The 14,768-nt window shown below is 45.5% G+C and overlaps 1 protein-coding gene across 1 annotated transcript in view; it reads right to left on the bottom strand.

Moving 5' to 3' along the window:
- The window catches only part of PTPRT (protein tyrosine phosphatase receptor type T), a 1,804,620-nt gene that overhangs the window by 267,337 nt on the left and 1,522,515 nt on the right, over positions 1-14,768 (bottom strand). The window contains exons 17-19 of the mRNA XM_069243772.1: positions 12,577-12,725; positions 8,069-8,146; positions 7,866-7,901 (exon numbers count right to left, since the gene is read on the bottom strand). Coding sequence (XP_069099873.1) covers positions 7,866-7,901; positions 8,069-8,146; positions 12,577-12,725 — 263 coding nt within the window. The remainder of the gene's footprint in view (positions 1-7,865; positions 7,902-8,068; positions 8,147-12,576; positions 12,726-14,768) is intronic.

The following is a 14,768-nucleotide window of genomic DNA, read 5'->3' on the forward strand; positions in this document are numbered from 1 at the left end:
GGCAGAGAGGGGGTCAACAGATTTATCTGTGCAAAATGCCACAAATTTGTTCCATCTACAGGTGTATACCATTTTGATGGAGAGACGCCTGGCTGGCAAGATAACATCACAGACATTGGGCAGAAGGTCAAAAGCTGTCAGCTGCCACCACTCAATCTTTATGCAAGAAGGTTGAGACTGGTCTTGTTTGAGTGGAGAACCGTCCACTGCTGAAGATCCTCCGAAGGGGCAGTCTGATTGGAGCACTGACGGCCATGCTCAATGGCTCTGGATACCAGTCCCTTTGTGCCTAGTCTGGAGCAACAAGGATTACTTGGACAAGGTCATTCTTGATTTTCTTGAGAACGTTGGGCAGAAGTGGTTTGGGTGAAACGGCTTACAGGAGTCCAGAGCTGCACTCAAGACAAAAAGCGTCGACTGAGCCCCGCCTTGGAAACTTCAAAACACAAAACTGCTGACATTACACAGATCTAATAAAGGTTCTCCCCACTGTTGAAAGAGACTTTTTGCCACCTTCAGATTGAGATTCCATTTGTGATTGGCTAGGCATTATTGACTGAGTTTGTCCCTTCTGGAGTTCCGACGCCCACCAGATGTTGAACCACCAAAGAAATTACATTCTAGCCATGTCCAGAAGCTCAGAGCCTCTGACAGAGGGCCCACAACCCCACCCCACCCTGCTTGTTGCAGTACCATATGGTGGTAGTGTTGTCCATGAACACCTGCACCACTGTCCCTCTGAGAGTGAAGGAATGCTTTCACTAACAGTCTAATCGCCCGGTGCTCCAAAAGATTGATGTGGAGCCCGGACTCTGCCGGAGACCAGACACCTTTGATATTTGCCTCTCCCATGTGGGTGCTCCATCCCAGGAGTGATGCATCTGTCACTATTGCCAGGTCTGGTTGAGGAAGCAAGAGGGATCTGCCTCTGACCCAACTGCAGTTTGTTAACCACCAATGCAGAGCCTGCATAGTTCCCTATGACATCTGAACCATGCCAGAGAGATTCCCCACTGGGAAAGTCCCTTGAACCCACTGTGCCCACTGGAACTTCAGGTCCCACTGCTGAGCCTGCATATGCCACCTGGCATGTGTCTCCAGCAGGATGCAAAAGGCCATGAGACCCAGCAGCCTCAGAGTCATTCTCACCCTAATCCAGGATAGAGGCTGAAACATCTGTATCATAGCCTGAATATCCTGGGCTCGCTGCTCGGGTGAATAAGACTGAAACTGCACTGTGTCCAGAAGAGCTCTGACGAAAGAGAGTGTCTGAGCGTGAGTCAGGTGTGGCTTTGGCATGTTTATAGTGAAGTCCAGTGAACTAAGGAGGGTCACCGTAGTCTGGAGGTGGAAGACGACAGCCTGGGGTGAGCCCGCCTTCAACAGCCAGTCATCAAGGTATGGATAGACAGAAACCCCTAACCTGCACAGATGGGCTGCGACCACCACCATCACCTTCATAAACATCCAACGGTCACTGCTGAGGCAAAAGGGTAGCACGGTGCACTAACCGGAAGTAGCATCTGTGGGCAGGCAGGATGGAGATGTGAAAATAAGCATCATGCACGTCCAACGATACTATCCAGTCTCCTGGGTCCAGGGCAGATAAAACCTCGGACAGACTGAGCATTTTGAACTTCTCCTTTCTGAGGAAGAGATTGAGGGACCAAAGTTTTAGGATAGGGCGAAGGCTCTTGTTATTTTTGGGTATCAGAAAGTCGCGGGAATAGCAACCACGACCTACCTCTGGCATAGGCACCCTCTATATGACAAGAGAGCCATAACCTTCTTGCAGAGGAGTGACAAATGATCCTTCATCATGCGATCGTATGATGGTGGCATGGGCAGTGGTAGTCTCAAAGGGGAGTGAGGAGCCCTTTTGGACCAGTTGCAAAAACTCACCTGTCTGACGTGACTGACTGCAGGGCAGGTGATGGTGAATCCTGCTTCTGACTGGTCCCTGATGGGAGAGCACCAGACTAGGAGGGTTTGGAAGCTGCAGCAGAGGGAGGGGCAGTGGACTGGCTCGACTGCTGACTCCCTGATCCACACAGATGGTGGATCCCATGTCCCAGGCCACACAGAGGCTGGGCAGCATGCACATTACGGTAGCTGGAGGTAAGTGGATGTGGTTGGGCATACCTTCCGTAGCCACTAAAGGGGCGAAAAGCAGACTGAATGAGATGAGGGGGACCTGTGAGGGCACTGGAATGGGCCAAAGCTCAGGACTGCTTTATCTCCAAAGGGACAGGAGCTATCAGTGGGCATGTCCATAATAGTGGATTGGACATTCCCTGAAAAGCCAGATGTCCTCAACCAAAAATGGTGCCTCAAGGACACCTTTGAAGCAACCGATCTGTCCAGAAAGTCCGTGTATCCAGCCCACGACATATTGTGAACTTAGCTGCACATCTCCCAGCTGCAACAGCTTGGGAGACAATCCGGCTGACGTGTGGCAGCACTTGTGCAATCGTGTCCCATAAAGTATGGGGGTAAGGACCCAAAAGGCATGTGGTGTTCACTGACTAAAATGCCAAGCTGGAGGAAAAAACATAATCTTTCCAAAATGAACCAGCCTCTTTGATTCCCTATCCAGGGGAGTGGAAGGGAATGTGCTATTGGACTTGGAGGCTTGGATAACCAAGCTCTCAGGGGTAGGGTGTTAAGTCAGGAAAGCTGCGTCATTAGGTGCTGGCCGATGGCGGTGGGCAATTTGTCCTGTTCACAGGAGCGCCTGTGCTGGATTTGGACCAGGTCCCCACCAGGACATCAGTGAGGGCTTCATTCAAGGGAAAAAGGGGTTTAGAGGTAGAAGTCCCAGGTTGAAGCATCTCAGTCGTTGGTTAGTCCTGACAGCCACTGAGGGCAGCTCGAGGCCCAGGACCTTGTCCGCCCTCCGCACCACCATTGAATATGATGCTCCCTCCTCCAGAGCCACAGTCTGGGGAGAAAGCATGCCAGTATCAGGAGAGATGTCTAGACTGCTGGCTTCACCCAGTTTCTGCGACCAGTCCATGGGATCATCAAGCTGGCATTTTGAAGAGTCCAGCGCCCCCTTCATACTCTCACCATATCTGTACCCATAGGAATAAGGGTCAGGATTCACCCTAGGGAGCAATGTCCTTGTCGAAATTGGAATCGGCGTTGAGCAACGCCAGTCCAGCTTGGTGTCGTAATCAGCAATGAGTATGGGGTTGACATCAATCACGGGCCTGGTCGGTATTGGGAGCATTGACATCGGGATTGTCATCAGGGAAGGTTGTGGCGGCACGTCCAACACTGGTTCAGATCCAGTAGCAAATCCCAGGGTGCCCTCAGGAGCCAGAACCGCCAGTGTGGAAACCACGGGGGCTCCTGCTGACCTTGCGGGCCCGATGGTGCTCCGGCAGTGTCGGTCTGCCCAAAGATTAAGTGCATAGTCTCATTGAACTCACATAATTGGGCAGGGATGGCCCTGTCTCCCGGCTCCCAGATCCTCGGGGAGGTGCGGAGCCAACCCAGAAGCAGGCTGTGAGATTGGAGGCCTCCTTGTCCCACATCGCATCATCCAACCGATGGGGTGAAGTCAAAGAACATTTAGACTTTTTCGACTTCTTCTTCTTACCCAAACATAGCAAAGATCTCGAGTGGGATGAGGACAAGTGGTGAGGACTCCACGAGCTGTCTCGTTATATTCCACCCATGCGAGACCAGGAGCGATGCGGAGCGCAGGGCCTCCATGTGCTTTAGGTACCACTCCCTCAAAGCCTTTGGGGTAATGGCCTGGCATTCGGAGCACGACTTTTGGTCGTGGTTGTGTTCCAAACACCAAAAGCACACAAGGTGTGGATCCATCACAGACATCATCCGATGACAGGAGTCACAGGGCATGAAGCTGGTCTTCCGTGATGATATCTCAACATACCAGAAGTAAAAAGAACTTTGACAAAATGTTGAAAAGGCCAATCAAAAAGTGACTTACAGGTAGTTGTTTTCCGGATCTGTGCATAGGCTGGTGCAGAAAGTAAAGAACTGTCGTCAGCGTGCCAGGGTGGCACCTATATAGGACCCACAACATCATATTCAGCGAGCATGATGCCACAACGAATGCAGAGTCGACCAATGCCACATGATGGAGTGCAGAGGTACTGTCCGAAGAAAAATCTCTGGATCTAGACTGACACCTGGGGATAATTATAAGGTAAGGAATCTTCAACTGCATGTCTCTATCAGATAAGCGCCTTTCTCTTGTTGGCACTGGTTTTGATGCATGTGGCTAGGGCTGTCTTCTTTGTTGCCCTCAACAGGCAGTGGTAGAGAATGAGGGATGTCTTGAAGGCTGCCCTGCCAGAGGTGTCCTTGTCTGGAGCGCCATGTCCTTTCTGGGTGTTTACAGTCATGTTTCACTTTTTTGAGTTCTTATGTGACCCAGCTGGCTGTTTTGGAGGATCGTCTCTGTTTGTTGTTTTCGATGGAGCAATGTTGTTAGCACAGTTGGCAGTCCAGTCACTGAATTTCTTTATTTCCGGTTCCCGGTTGTTGGTGGCAGACAGGTTGGAGGTATTGAGGGCAGACATCTAGCTGATCACTGATATATTGCTCCTGCTTCAGTGGTGGGCACTGGCAGCCTTGGAGGTGCAGGGCCTGGAGATGCTGAAGTGGATGATGGAGTGATCAGTCCATGTGCATTCTGCCCGTGGCAGTATTTGACGTGGTTGCTGGAGGTGATGACAGAGCATGTGTTGATGAACAGGCAGTGGAATTGGTGGGTCACTTCTGGTGTAGTGGGGTGAGTGGTTGGTGTGGTTCTTTGTGGCATGACGGTGGCTGTGCTGGTACAAGAGAAGGTGTTTCTGGCCAGCAGAATGGTCCTACCATAGAGCTTGTTACAGCATGGCAAAAAAATTCAATATCATCTGGTGTTCAGGGCTCAGACGAGGGCAACATCATACCTGTGGTTGGGCTGGGACCCAGGGGTCCTGGTGCTGGATGTGGGCCAGGCAAGGATAGCTGTAGTTGGGCTTTCCTTTGGCGTACCTTCGGCATGCAAGTTGTGCCCCTGATATGTGCATCTGCGGAGCGGCTGCACTGCAGCCTCCATTAATTAGGTCCTGGAGGAGGAAGGGACATTGGGAGGTGGTGGGCGGTGGTAGGTGGGAGGCAGCAGCAATCGGGAGAGGAGTTTGGCTGGAAAATAAGTAGGAGCACAAGAAGTGAGCAGAACTAGCATAAGAATTTAAGAATCAACTACAAGAATGAGAGATTGGCACAGGGGTTTAGCAAGAATTAAGTACAAGAATTGGCAGAGTGACAGAGAAGCACAAAACTTAAGCAAGAATCAACCACAAGAATTGGCAGAATACAGAGAGGCACAGGATTTAAGCAAGAATCAGGCACAAGAAGTGGCAGAATCATAGAGGAAGAAAAGAATGAAGCACAGGAGTGTGGGCTGGCGGCACAATGGAGAGCTGAGTCTGGGACCACTGTTGGTTTAATTTGACTATGTTTTTGTTATTCTCAAACTACAAGTGTAGTTTTAAATGTAGTATATATGACTGCAGAGAACTCTTCTCACAAAAATATAGAACAGTCTCTGTGGTTGTAAAGATACTACATGTAAAACTACACTCATAGTTTGTGAATAGCAAAGGTGTAGAAAACGTAAACCAAAAGTGTGAGTTTACCTTTGTGTAGAAGGCACATGGTGTGCCAGATGCCATGTTTTCTTTTTCTATGAAGTTCATTTTAAAACACTTAGAAACAAGTGCTGCCTTTTGCACCTGAGACATTATGCATTTAGGCTTTTCTGGCAAGATAATTCAGTGCATTAATGGTGGGTTGATATCATCCCCGAGGTTTTAGAAACTAAGTGCATGTGGGGAAAATGGTAATGCAAATATTGCTGTTCCTTTACATCATGGCTCCTTTAGCGAGTTGGATTAAAAGCCATACTCTAGCACAGCAGATAGTAGACGGTCAGATGCTGTTTTTCTGGCCTCAAGGTTCACAGTGCCAATAACAATTAGCGACTGAGACTTGGACCCTTCAAAGCATATTGTTCCAGGTAGTGGAAATATTGCTCTTAGCATGGCTACTTTATGTCACTAGCATGCCATTTTGTGAGTGTCTCCCTTTTCCTGCTTTACAGACATTGACTGGGTGAGTCAGACTTAGCTTGGTTTAACTGAGCTTATGTATGATACACTGAGACATAAAAGACTAGCACAAGAATTTGTTTCAGTCTAGAGGAGAGGGTCTCATTTAGATTAGGGTGGATGGCCTTCAAGCCTGTCTAACCGATGGAGGCCTTGCCTCTGCCCCCAGGGGTGGAGGTCAGCCCACCACACTTGGAGATCGCTACCTAGCTGGCAGGGTTCTCTTTGCTTTTCATGGATCTGCCTGTGTGGTTGGTGAACTGAAGGGAGAGCCCGATGCAGAGCAGAAACATGTTTTAGGACTCACTCAGCATTATTTTGCAAAGTACTAGGTGTATTTATCCAGAAAAAAACATAACACACAGCCCTAAATGAATGGGGAGTTTCACGATAATTGTCAGAGCCAATGTTTTGTTTTTTCTGTGAGGGTGTGACTCATGGACATCATGTCCAGGATATCATGGGACACTAATATCATGGACAACATTTTGAAGGACAAAATATCAAAAGGTAAACATGCATAGATTTTGTATACCCAATTCCACATCTATGTGCCTTGACGATATATTAATTGTCAAGGTGCATAGATGTAGAGTTGAGAACAGTAAATCTAGACTTCCTTCTATGCCTTTATCTTTCAATATTTGTCCCGCAATATGTTGTCCAAAATATTAGTGTGCCACCATATTCTTATGTTCGATATACAAGAGAACAGTTATCTGGGAGAGCTTCGGGCAGCGACAAAGGATCCACTGATAGAAACTCAGCCATTCCAACACCTTTAAATAGGGTAGGGAGGCTGCAAGGTTGGTGACTCAAGAACCACTATTTTCGGCAGATATATCTCACATGACAACCTCTAAATGACCCCAAAGAGACATTTTCCACCTACTCAACACCCATTTTGTCGCAGTGGGGCCAGACGTGATACTTGTAGAAGCAGTCTTGCATCCATTTACTGGTGGCTCTCTCGATTACCACTTAGCATTGTATTGCACTAGAACAGCACTAAACACAAGTTAAGACACAAGGGGCATATTTACAAGCCCCTTGCTCCTTCTTGCGCTACATTAGTGTCATTTGTTTTTATGCTAATGTGGCATTAAGGAGGCATTTTTGTCGGGCCATAGTCACAAAGTTGTGTAGTGCATTGCGCCACTTTGTAACCCTTTGCCCCACATTATGCCTGTGCCAGGCATAATGTATACAAGGGGAGCGTTCCCCTGTTAGGAGGCCCAGAAAAATGGTGCAATGACATTTACAAGATTTTACCGTGCCGTGTTTAGCGTCATTTTTAACACCTGCCATAGGCAGGCATTAAAATGGCGCTCCCATTGTATTCAATGTGTCTCCTTTGACTTTGGTGGTTTAGTGTCATAATTTTTTGTGCTAATCCACCAAAGCGCCACAATAGCATCAACATTTTTGATTATTGTAATACGGTGCACACGTGGTGTCGTTAGGGGGGGCACAATGGGTCGCAAGAAAAGTGGTGCATCGTCTACGATGTGCCGCTTTCTTGTAAATGTGCCCCAAGATCCTGTGTCAGGTGTTGAATCTGGAGGACAAACAACTAACACCAGCTATGTAAAGGGACCAGTTGCCCATCCTTCTATATTGTAGGACTGCTAAATAAAACTGGTAATGATGATATAAATATATACAAAACCCGGTGCTATGCATTCCTTCTCATGCTCTCTCCACACATCATGCTAACATCTGTTTTCTTACCTATCAATGTGGTTGACGGAACAGTATCAGATGACACTTTGGTGTGTAGTAGTCCAGAGAGCAGATGGTACCCATCATATGTGCACAGGGATGAAGAGTACAGGGGATAGAAAGACGAAAAGAAGAAGTATAGTTAGTTGGCACCAGAATAGTAGTTTGATGGTTATAAAGCAACTTAAAATAAAACAAATGGATACAGATACCTGAATAGTAGGAATTCAAAAGAGATTTGCTCTGAAGAGTTTTGCTTTGGACAGAAAATGAACAAGGAGATGATGATGCTGGGTAAAAAAAATAAGGAATATGATTTAGAAAAACTCACAAAGACGATATGAGAAGACACATGCACGACACAGAAACGGTTACACCATTTAATTTACTTTCTCAGCCTTTGGTTTAGTGTCGGTTTTTTTTCTCTCAGAGTAAACAACCAATAGAATATCTCTGTGTTTGGCTTGTTTGTCAAATATACCTCATAGGAAATGCAGATGACAATCTTTGCAATTGAAAAATATGTAGTACGAAGAGATTACCTGCACACAAAGACATTGGTATTGGAGTTGAAGATGTTTTGTTTTAACAAAATACCAAGGCCCATATTTATACTTTTTGACGATAAACTGCGCTAACGCAGTTTAGCGTCAAAAAGTTTTGCGCCGGCTAACGCCATTCTGAAGCGCCATGCGGGCGCCGTATTTATTGAATGGCGTTAGCCGGCGCAAGCAGACCGGCGCTGCCTGGTGTGCGCGAGAAAAACCACGTACACCAGGCAGCGCCGGCGTAGGGGGAAAATGGCGCATGGGTGTCTTAAAATGGGGCAAGTCAGGTTACGTCGAAAAAATCGTCGTAACCCGACTTGCGCCATTTTTTTTCGACGCCCATCCCCCATCAACATGACTCCTATCATTGTAAAGATAGGAGTCATGCCCCCTTGCCCAATGGCCATGCCCAGGGGACTTCTGTCCCCTGGGCATGGCCATTGGGCATAGTGGCATGTAGGGGGGCACAAATCAGGCCCCCCTATGCCAAAAAAAATTATTTAAAAAAAAAAAAAAAATACTTACCTGAACTTACCTGAATGTCCCTGGGGTGGGTCCCTCCAGCCTTGGGTGTCCTCCTGGGGTGGGCAAGGGTGGCAGGGGGGGTCCCTGGGGGCAGGGGAGGGCACTCTGGGCTCATTTTGAGCCCACTTGTCCCTTAACGCCATGCCTGACCCAGGCGTTAAAAAGCGGCGCAAATGCGCCGTTTTTAGCCACGCCCACTCCCGGGCGTCTCTTTTGCCCGGGAGTATAAATACCACGTAAAGGCCTGGGAGTCATTTTTTAGACGGGAACGCCTCCCTTGCATATCATTAACGCAAGGAAGGGGTTCACGCTAAAAAATGACGCACATTCCGGGAACTTTGGCGCTATACGCCTCTAACGCCATAGTATAAATATGGCGTTAGTTGGCGTTAGTTTAGCGTCGAATTTGCGTCGAAAAAAACGACGCAAATTCGGCGCAAACGGAGTATAAATACGGCCCCAAATCTCACAATACCCAGGTAGTTAATACTGAAATCAAAATCCCCAATCAGCCTTTGATTGGGATCTATTTGATATCACCTCGTTTGCTTGCAGTCACTTTGGTGCAGCCTGTTTTGGACCAGTTGAAATGGCAAGCAACTAGAGGACCAAGACCAGGAGACTTGAGATCCCACACGGGCAATGCACTCTCAACTAGGAAAGCCCGTCTGAAAGCAGAGCGAATCCATTACAGGATTTCGGAGAGGGGTACCTTAGTGTACCACTATGGGTAAAGCTTGGCTGTATTATCTGGAAGTTCTCGACAACCCTTTAAATCTGCTACATTTCTTAAGTACGTGTACAAGCGAAGGCAAAAGCACAACCATCTGGATCTTCACAATCTTAACCTCTAAAAAGCAGCATAAGAGATAGGATAAGTTACTCTATTGACTGTCGCTTAGCTAAATAGGCCCCCTATTTCAAACCCTGATCCCTTCCTTCGCAGCATGTTGCTGTTCTACATGAAAAACAACATCAATTACTGCAAATCCAAAAGAATATATTCGCCTAGTCTTAGGAACTGCTCCTATCAACCCTCGAGCCATTCCCATTCAAGTCTGAACATTACTATAAAAACCTCCATCTTGCAAACAAGGAGAGGAAATTATATCTGTGAATGAAATGCTCTTCTCTGCTGCATATAAATGAAGTAGCCATCTCCGAACAAGTGAATTCACAACTTAAATGAAACATCATGGGCAAGGCATGACGCTAAACACTGAAATGAAATTCATTTTGCTTATGTAAAAATGGGTACAGGTAACAAGTTATTCTAGAATAATATTCCTACTAATTCTTTCTTAAAAGATATGGAGGTATTCATAATTGCAGCGTGGAGTAGATCTAGTCTTAAAACAGTTTGATACAGCTGGCAATTCTTTTTGAAAATGTACATTTCCACAGTCACTCACTCAATAATCTGCCTTCAGCTGAAGTGTTTTAACTTTTTACCCAATTATAAGACGTTTGCCTCTTTTCAATAAAAGTAGGATGTATGTAACATCAGTTTGGCCATTTTAGACCAGAGTGCCTTGCATGCAAGAAATTAAAGGCCCATTGTAAAGTACCAGACTGTGCAGTGCTGACGCTGAGAGCTATGAAGACGGGAATGTTGAAGATTTCAAGTACGGCAAGGTCCCATCTAGAGGTTAGGGAATAATTCGGACTCAAAGTGCTGCAACAGCCATAGATCGGGATTTCTATTCATGGGATTTGTCTGCACCCTGGAATTACTTTGATTACATCTTTCCTAAGCAATATGATATTAAGAATGGGTCAACTCATGGCAGGTGCAAAGTGTGACTAGTCTATTCCTGTAGAATATACATTTATATTTTTAAACACAAAATACACAAAAAAGCCTAAAACATCCATCTTTTAAAATGTTACTCTTTGAAACTCTTTTGAAGAATGGGTCAAAAAACCACTGTATCGAGCCAAACAAAATTAAATTTCATCCGAGAAAGGCAGGTCTTGCAACGATGCACTTTATTTAAAAATGAATTAAGTATTTCTATTTCCAGCTTAAATAGTACATTTTTAGGGTTGCAAACGGGAGCATAGAGAGCATCCCTTACAGAACTGAAACTGAGAAAGTCAGCTATTAATCTATTTTGCAGGATCAAAAGTGTGTGTAAATGAAGTGGAATCTTTAGTTTTGATGGGGACATTCAACTAAGTTGTGGTACTAAGTAAGGGCCTGATGTTAATTTTGGTGGACAGTGTAAGGGCCATGTTTAAGAGCCACTAGCACCGCTATAGTGTAATTTTTTTATGCTAAGGCGGCACTAAACTGGCTTTTCTGCTGCACCATATTTACAAAGAGGTGCAATGCAGGCATTGCACCAATTTGAAACCCATTGCCAGGCATAATGTATGCAAGGGGGGTGTTCCGGTGCTAGGAGGCCCTCAAAAATGGCACCCTGAAATTTAAAAGATTTCACTGTGCCATTTTTGCCAACATTTTCAATGTTTACTCAATGGCAAGTGTTAAAATGATGCTCCCATAGTAACCTATGGGCTTCCTTGCGCTTTGCTGCACTAGCATTAACATTTTTGATGCTAGTGTAGCAAAGCACCACAACAGCATCAAACCTCATAAATATGGCGCAACCATAGTGTCGTTAGGTGCCGGTGTGGGGGTGCAAGAAAAGTTGTGCATCAGAGCTTATGAACCAATTTTTCTTAAATATGGGCCTTAGTGCAGTCATCATGGCGGAGTACTTGACTCCCCCCATGGTTGGGGTACTCCACCCTCTACATTTATAGATGCTCGCCAGCCCAGCTGACATCTCTTTCATTTACAGGAAGCGTTTGTCACAGCAGTTCCTGTAAATGCAACAAAAGTGTGCCTTGCTGTTCTGTCAACATAATGGCACTACAATCAACACTTTCATTTTTTTATTTTTTATTTTCATACACAGAATACCAAGCAGGATTTTGTTTTTGAAAATAAAAGAAAGGGATGACTTCCTCACCAGGGGTGTGTTCTCCCATAGTGTGGTGGTCATTGTAAAGCTTTTACATGAAAATACTACCACATTTCAAGTGGTGGTTTGTAACCGTTAAAACTGCCTATGTGTCTGACAAATCCAAATCTGGTGGGCGGACACATTCTGTTGGGCTGTCTCTGGGCTGTCTCTGGGGTATGTAAGTGGCGGAGATGGAGTAGTCTCTGCCATCTACTTACTGAAGGCGAGCAGATCTTCAGGATGGTGGAAAGGGTACTCCATCACTGTTGAGGCGGAGTACTATTTCTGCCAACATCTTAGTTTGGCTCTACATTTGGCAATATTCTAGCCAACTAATGGTTAAGAGACAAGTGCTAGAAGGGGAGACAAGCACAAGGAATTGGCTATATACTTGTGCTCAGTGTCTTGAGCTGATTCTGGACAGTGTTGAATATGTTGGCTACTTTCACCCCTCCCTCTACTTCTGAGGTCGTTCTGCTCAGTTTTGTAAAATGCTTCTGTTAATAACTCACACTATGTTCTTTTCACATTAAATACACTGCAGTGTTCCTCCTATGTGAAATGACCTACATTGGGTTTGCAACGCACCTCTTGGGGGTAGGGAGATGTTAAAAGGTTAATAGCGGAGTCTTTTTAATCACACAGGGGCATCACTCTCTCATAAGTTCAGCTTACTGAATCCATTCACATCTTGACAGCTCGAGGAGAAGGTCTCATCGTTGGCTGCTGGACCCAGCTTGGCAGGGCTTTTATCTGCAGCTGCTACGGGGCCCATCTCCCTCTGATTGCTGCTCTGTGTTTCCTTCTGTTTTTTCGCCAGTTTTCTAAAGGAAAGAAAGAGCCTGAAATCAACAACGAACATTAGTGAAACAAGACCTTGTTTGGCATCAAAGTCATAAATAAGAATTGCAGTGCCCCAGAATCAGAACCAGGTCCAATGTAGACTTTAGAGTCAGAAGAACAGTATCAGCAGGTGAACAGTCAACATTCAGCATCGGAGTTAGAAAAAGGAAAGCGGAGGGAAGTTAAAAACAAAGGTAGAGAGGGGCATTCGAGTTAAAACAAGGGTAGAGAGGCATCACATGTAAAAGAAAGTTAAGAAGCGACATCAGAGTTAGAAAAATGGCTATGAGAGGCATGAGAGTTAGAAAAAGGGCAAGGGGGAGCATCAGCTTTAGAACAAAGGTAGGGAGGAATATCAGTGTTAAGACAATGACAGTGATGGTCAGCCCATATGTTTAGTTTATTTTATGTGTTCTGTATGATTTCTGCCAAACATTTCACTGCACAGTCTAGTCAGGCAAAAAGGGAGAAAAGTGCTTTAGAATGTTAGCTGATGATGGACAATATCAAGAACTTTTTCTTTTTATTTCGCATGTCTGCTGTGTGTGAGCATAGTAACTAACAAGAATTATTATTAAGCTATTAATCTGTACACGGTTAGAAACTAGGTTTCCAATTGGCAGAGGTATGAACTCTAGCCAAGTAGGAACAACAATCCCATACAGCGTAAGTCAGAAATACACTATAATTTAGCCTCTGCTCACCCTCTGGTAGCTTGGCATCAGCAGTCAAGTTTAACCTAAGAGGCAATGTGTAAAAAATGTGTGCAACAATTCAAACAGTAAAAGAGGCAGGCAGAGTATCCATAGGTCCAGGAGTGTACTGGTGCATGGTGACTGAGGTCCAGTTCTTACACCCAGTGGGGAGATATCAAAGAGAGGTCTTTGAAGTGCACAGAGTCACCATCTTCCTACCCTTGCTCCAGACTCACTACAGGGGTTTATGCAGCCTTTTATGCAGGATCAGGGTGCAGCCCATTCAAGCCTAGGTGTCAGCTCCTCATGTCCTTCCTGCCCAGGATGGCCCACCAGGCTGTGGATGAGATATCAGTCACTCCCAAGCTCCCTTTGTGTGGCTGTCTCGGGGCAATGCACAAGAGCCCATCTGTCACCCACCCAGACGTGTATTCAGAGACAGACAGAAATCCCCAGATAGTTAAAGTGAGAAAATGCCAACTTTCTAAAGTTGCATTTTCAGAATTACAATTTGAAGTTTGACTTGTGCAGTGATTTTAAATTATGACCCCAAATACACCAAACTTGGGGGTCCCTTTTTTCCCAATTGTAAATTACACTTATAAAAGGTAATAAGGTAATTCAAATGTTAACATATGGGTGAGATAGACCTTGCTACAGTGAAAAATTAATTTAGAGGTTTTTCAATACTAGAACATGTAAAACTCAAAAGTACATGCCCTACTTTTTAAATACATTGTGCCCTGGCCTTGGGCTGTCTAGGGCCTACCTTAGGGTGATTTATACGTATTAAAAAAGGAAGGTTTGGGCCTAGGAAGGCGTTAACTTGCCAGTTTGACCTGGCAGTTTAAAACTACACACAGTCATGTGCAAAAGGCTACTAAACGAGGGTGGCACAATCAGTGCTGCAGGCATTTATTTTGCAGACCATGGGTACAGGTAGTGCACTTTACTAAGGACTTATAAATAAATTAAATATGGCAATTGTTCACAAGCCAATGTTACTATGTTTCAAACAGAGAGCACATGCACATTATGACTGGTTAGTAGTGGTAAAGTGCTCAGAACCCTAAATTCAGCAAACACAAGGTCAGCAAAACAGTAGGTTTGAAGGTAAAAAAGTTAGGGGAAACCACGCCAGGGCTGCCAGGTCTAACCTACACTATTTACCAAGTTCAGATGAAAGTCTCATTTTGCCTTGTTGGTACTCTAGCTTCGGACCTGCAGATCCCAAGCAGTTATCAGAAGTTTAACGCAGCAGTCTTGTCAGGTAAGGGTGGGCAACTGCTTCATAGCATGGATGCCTGCACAAATGTGAATTAGGACAAG

The sequence above is a fragment of the Pleurodeles waltl genome, chromosome 7 (assembly GCF_031143425.1).
Source record: "Pleurodeles waltl isolate 20211129_DDA chromosome 7, aPleWal1.hap1.20221129, whole genome shotgun sequence".
NCBI classification, from domain to species: domain Eukaryota; kingdom Metazoa; phylum Chordata; class Amphibia; order Caudata; family Salamandridae; genus Pleurodeles; species Pleurodeles waltl.